Consider the following 4,638-nt stretch of genomic DNA (forward strand, 5'->3'; position numbering starts at 1 on the left):
TTATGAATAACATTTAGGGGCTATTTTGAATTTTGAATTTTTTTTTTTTTGCAGGGGTGGGGGGGGGGGGGGAAGCCATAGGTAGATCCGTCACTATCCATTGGTATCGAAGGGTATTGAAGATAATAACAAGTGCAAGCAAATAGATAAGCAAATAGATAAGCAAATAGGAGTCAAGGAAGCAACCTCAAAGGACCTCAAGAAGATAATCATAGAAGGAGACTCCTAGGTGGTGATAACAACTTTGACCCAACAACACCACATCTCAGATTGGATCATTGAAGGCACTATAAGAAATTAAGAATACTGCTACAAGGCTTTGAAAGCTGGAAAGCAGTAAAGATGCATCGGTCGTAGAATCGATGCGCGTATTCTATTGCACAATGGGCATCTTCCAACACTATGTATGGGAAATATACCCCTTACCAAAATCCCGCAATGCCTTTTGGAATTTCATAGTGGAAAAGACCCACCATCAGCTAATTGCAGTAGCTAGATTATATGTATTTTCAATTTCAGCATTTTGTACTAAGGACCTTATATCAATGAAGTTATTAATCATTTGGAAGAAAGAAAGAAGATAAGTGTGGACTTACAATAGTGATGAGTAGACTTTTTTGTAAGTTCTAATCAAACTTTCAGTTCTTGTAGAACACTGCAATTGTAGTATATGTAAAACTCTTCTATACTTCTAACATCTACTTGAATTAAGTTCGGGAGAATTCAACTTTTTAAAGGTTGTTCATTATATTTGAATTGTTTTCCTCAGGAACACCTTATACTCACAAATCATGTGCACGCATGCGCAGGTAACGTTGAAACGAACTAGAATCTACACGCGAGAACTCGAGATTATTTGGTTGTATAAATTTGAGGCTAAACACTATGTTAGAGGAGGGCGTGAGTCACTGAATGGTCATACACAGTAACTTTGACATTGCAAAAGAGGATTGCTTTCAAAGGATTTTGTGTGGATTCTAAACACCAATGGTCTTCTTCGTACAAGGCAGACTTAATTTAGTGTTAAGAAGATGAAAAACATGACTTTTTTTTATTGTGTCTCACTCATTTTTACAATGAAGAGTATGCTGTATAAATAGATACATGTAGCTTATCTAAGTATGGAAACAAATGGAAATATGGAAATAAGAAATATTTACAATTTAATGACTAATTCCTAAATATCAGGAGGATGATGGTTGGCTAATTTTGTGTAAGGCTGAATCCTGATTTGGTGCAACCATGGATTTAGTCAATACTCCCCCTCGAGTTGGCGTATGGAGATCCGTAATGCCCAACTTGAGTGAAAAATGATGAAAAATGTGATATCCCATATGATATGGATAAGGGTAGGTAGTGTATGAGATCCCACATTACTTGAGAATGAGAAGTTCTTGCTCTTTATAAGGTTCCAATCGGGCTCCAATTGCATCATTGATTAGTCCTTTTGGAGTATAGGCCATATAGTTTGGGCCTTTCATTAGGGCGTTACAGTTGGTATCAGAGCCAGGTTTGAGGTTCTGCAGACTATAAACATTTGAGGTTTGGATATATGTGGGTTTAGGAAGAAACCTCAAATTTGAGGTGTAGAATTTTAAAGAATAAGAGATGATTATGTGGATATTTAAGGTTTTTGATTTTGCAGACTTTATGATTGAGTTCTGAGATTTTGTTTTGAGGTTTAGATTCTAAAGACGTACGAGAGTTTAGAGCGATGTCGGGTTTACAATTATAGATGGTAGGAAGAACTATATAAGTTGGTTAAAGAAATGGCTAAGAATGGGTAAAACAAGTTCAAGTTTCTATTGATTCATTTATTTATTTTTAACTTGTTTTAAATATTTTAACTGGTATTGATATTTTGTCTATACATATTTTGTTTTCTTTCCTTAGAACGTTTAACCGAGTTTAAGATCTTAGGATGTCTGCTCATCGTCGAGTTCGAAACCTTGGAGATTTGAACGAAAGCAACAATGAGAGGGGTTGCACTATCAAGCAATTTAATCGCACTCATCCGCCCACCTTTGATGGAAGAGGAGATTCCAATGTAGCTGAGGATTGGATTCAAGACATCGAAGAGATATTCAATATTTTGGAGTGCACCGATCAACAGAAAGTTCGTTTTGCAGCTTTTAAATTGATTGGAGAAGTGGAGAGATTGTGGAACTCTGAGAAAGCCATCAGAGAAGCTGGTGGAACTGGAGAAGTGAGCTGGCCTCACTTTAAGCACTTCTTCGACCGATTCTTTCCGAAAGCAGACCGGGAAGTTAGAGCCCGAGAGTTTACTAACTTGGTGCAAGGGACCATGACAGTACGCCAGTATGCTGTAAAATTTGCTAAGTTGTCACGCTTCGCCTCATATTTGATTCCAGAAGAAGAGAAGAAAACCCGGAGGTTTGAAGAGGGTTTAAATCACAGGATCTACGAACAGGTAATGGTTCTACAAATTCAAAACTTTTTAGACTTGGTACATAAAGCGATGCTAGTGGAGCAGAATCTTAAGAGAAGCGCTGAGTTGAAGGGAAGTGGGGGCATGTTTTCGATGCGGTAAGACCAGAAATCTTATCCGGGAATGGCCTTTGCTGCTGACAGACAACAAGAAACCTAACCCACATTTGGGTTCCCAACAAACGATTCAGGGAAATAATCAAAGTAGAATGGGACCAGCCCGAGTGTTTGCACTGACATCTGAAGATGCTGAGAACGACAACAATGAGATCACAGGTACCTCACTCTACTTCTCCTTGAATCTTTTTATTTGAGTCGAGGTTAATCATATTTACATGGAGCTATTCTAATAGTATAGCTTAGAATATTGAAGTTTGGTTGAAAGTAGATTTTCTGAGGATTCGAAATTTGTGAATTGAGGTTATTCAGGACTTATTCTAATAGTATTTTGATTATACTATATTATTTTGGGAGTTATCTATTAGTTAGTTGTGACATTTAGTTAAAAAAAATGTACGGATTGGTTAAATGTGGAGGTTAGTTCCTTTTCGATGTATGTGATTGTGATACAATGTTCTTTGGACTATATGTTGTTAGAGTGAGCATCGGAAGCGTGGCTTTGGTGCGTGATAATTTGAGTCTTTTTCGCTATTTGTATAAGGTTCAAGGATTATGTGGAGAGTTCGAAATTGTTTTAGGTTTTTAATTATTGTTGAGGTTTATAGTTTAAATATGATCTTTCGAAGTACAATACAAGGTGTGCAAATAAGTGTGAAGGATTAAATACTTTGGACTTTGCTTTAGGTGTAGCAAATCTCGAGACGAAATTTTTTTTTAGGGGGAAGGATGTAACACCCGGGCCTAGCCAAGCCCACTTTACAAAATTTTTGAGTTTATAGGTAAGAAAAGCCCATTTCGGGTTAACAAGTATTTTTTTTTTTTTTTATGGACCTTGAGCCTGGATTTTTTTTTAATAGCGGACTATGATTTTTCAATAGGTTTGATAATTAGGTTTTGATTCTTTTAATAGACCAAGTAGATATTCACTCGAAAAATTTATGGGACAAGTGTAATTTTTTTTTTTATGGTTGAGTTGAGGTCCAAAACTTAGAGAAAAAGGCCATGCATTAACCCCATTCAAGATCCAAGTCGTGGGCCAATTATTTTCAGGTTAAAGAGCCCTAGCCGTGAAAAATAATTTCAGAGTCCACGTTGTGCACGTTCGCGTCCGTTTAGTCACTGCACGCACATTTTTAATTTTATCTAGGTTTTAGTTGGGGTTCTCAATCGCCTTTTTATAATAAGCTCACCCCCTGCATGAAACGAAAACCCTAAGCCGCACCCCTTTGAAGCCATCTCTTCCATGCTCACAACCCGTGCGTGACTGTCCACCAGGGAATCAAACTGTTCAACCCCGTTGCCGTCCAAGACCCTCACGGAAGCCCAAACGAGAGCGTCCCTGCTGCCTCTGTGTTACAACCCCCCACAGCGCCGCTGCCCTGCACCACCACCGTGAATGCCCATCTGCTCAACCAACCCATCGTGCGCCACCATCCTCTTCAAAAAAGTCAGCCCGTTGAGCCTTTGTTTTATCTCCCAAAAACAGAGCATCTTTGGAGGGCACCGTGAACCACAGCCACCACCCCACCTTCGTTCATGGCCACTAATCAGAACCACCATAGCCACTAATCTGCACCCCTCTGCCATAACCACCGCTCTCTCTCTCTCTCTCGGTAACACCTCCATGCACACGCTGTGTTTCACTCTTTCTATCATGACTTTGTCTCTCTCTCACTCTCTCTCTCTTCCAGTGTACTGCCGTAGTAACCACCGCTGCCCACCGCACCCAACTTCGTCGCAGTTCCACTCTTCACGGTGAACCTCCATTGCATACGTAGCCTCTGTTTTCATTCTAAGAACTTGGTTTTTACGTTAGTGTAATTGCATGCTTCTAAGCCTTATTTTACACTAATATCGTTAATTACTTTTTTACCCTTTGAACTGCAAGTTGTGTTAATGTATTTTAAAATTTTCAATAGGTATTAATAAACTTTATTTTAATTATGATTACAGAAAATCACCGAAGTATTTTAACATGTTATTAAGTAAAGACTTATTTTAAGAGTAAACAATATTGGTGTAATGTTATTTTCACACTTTAGATATGATTTAATCTATTAAAAAATAGTT

At 38.3% G+C, this 4,638-nt stretch overlaps 1 protein-coding gene across 1 annotated transcript; it reads left to right on the plus strand.

Annotated features, from left to right (window-relative positions):
• Positions 1-1,921: 1,921 nt before the first annotated feature.
• LOC121253431 lies at positions 1,922-2,551 on the plus strand. The gene has a single exon (XM_041153441.1). It carries the CDS (start codon positions 1,922-1,924, stop codon positions 2,549-2,551), a length of 630 nt encoding a protein of 209 aa, XP_041009375.1.
• Positions 2,552-4,638: the final 2,087 nt, after the last annotated feature.

This window comes from Juglans microcarpa x Juglans regia, chromosome 2S, assembly GCF_004785595.1.
Source record: "Juglans microcarpa x Juglans regia isolate MS1-56 chromosome 2S, Jm3101_v1.0, whole genome shotgun sequence".
NCBI lineage: Eukaryota > Viridiplantae > Streptophyta > Magnoliopsida > Fagales > Juglandaceae > Juglans > Juglans microcarpa x Juglans regia.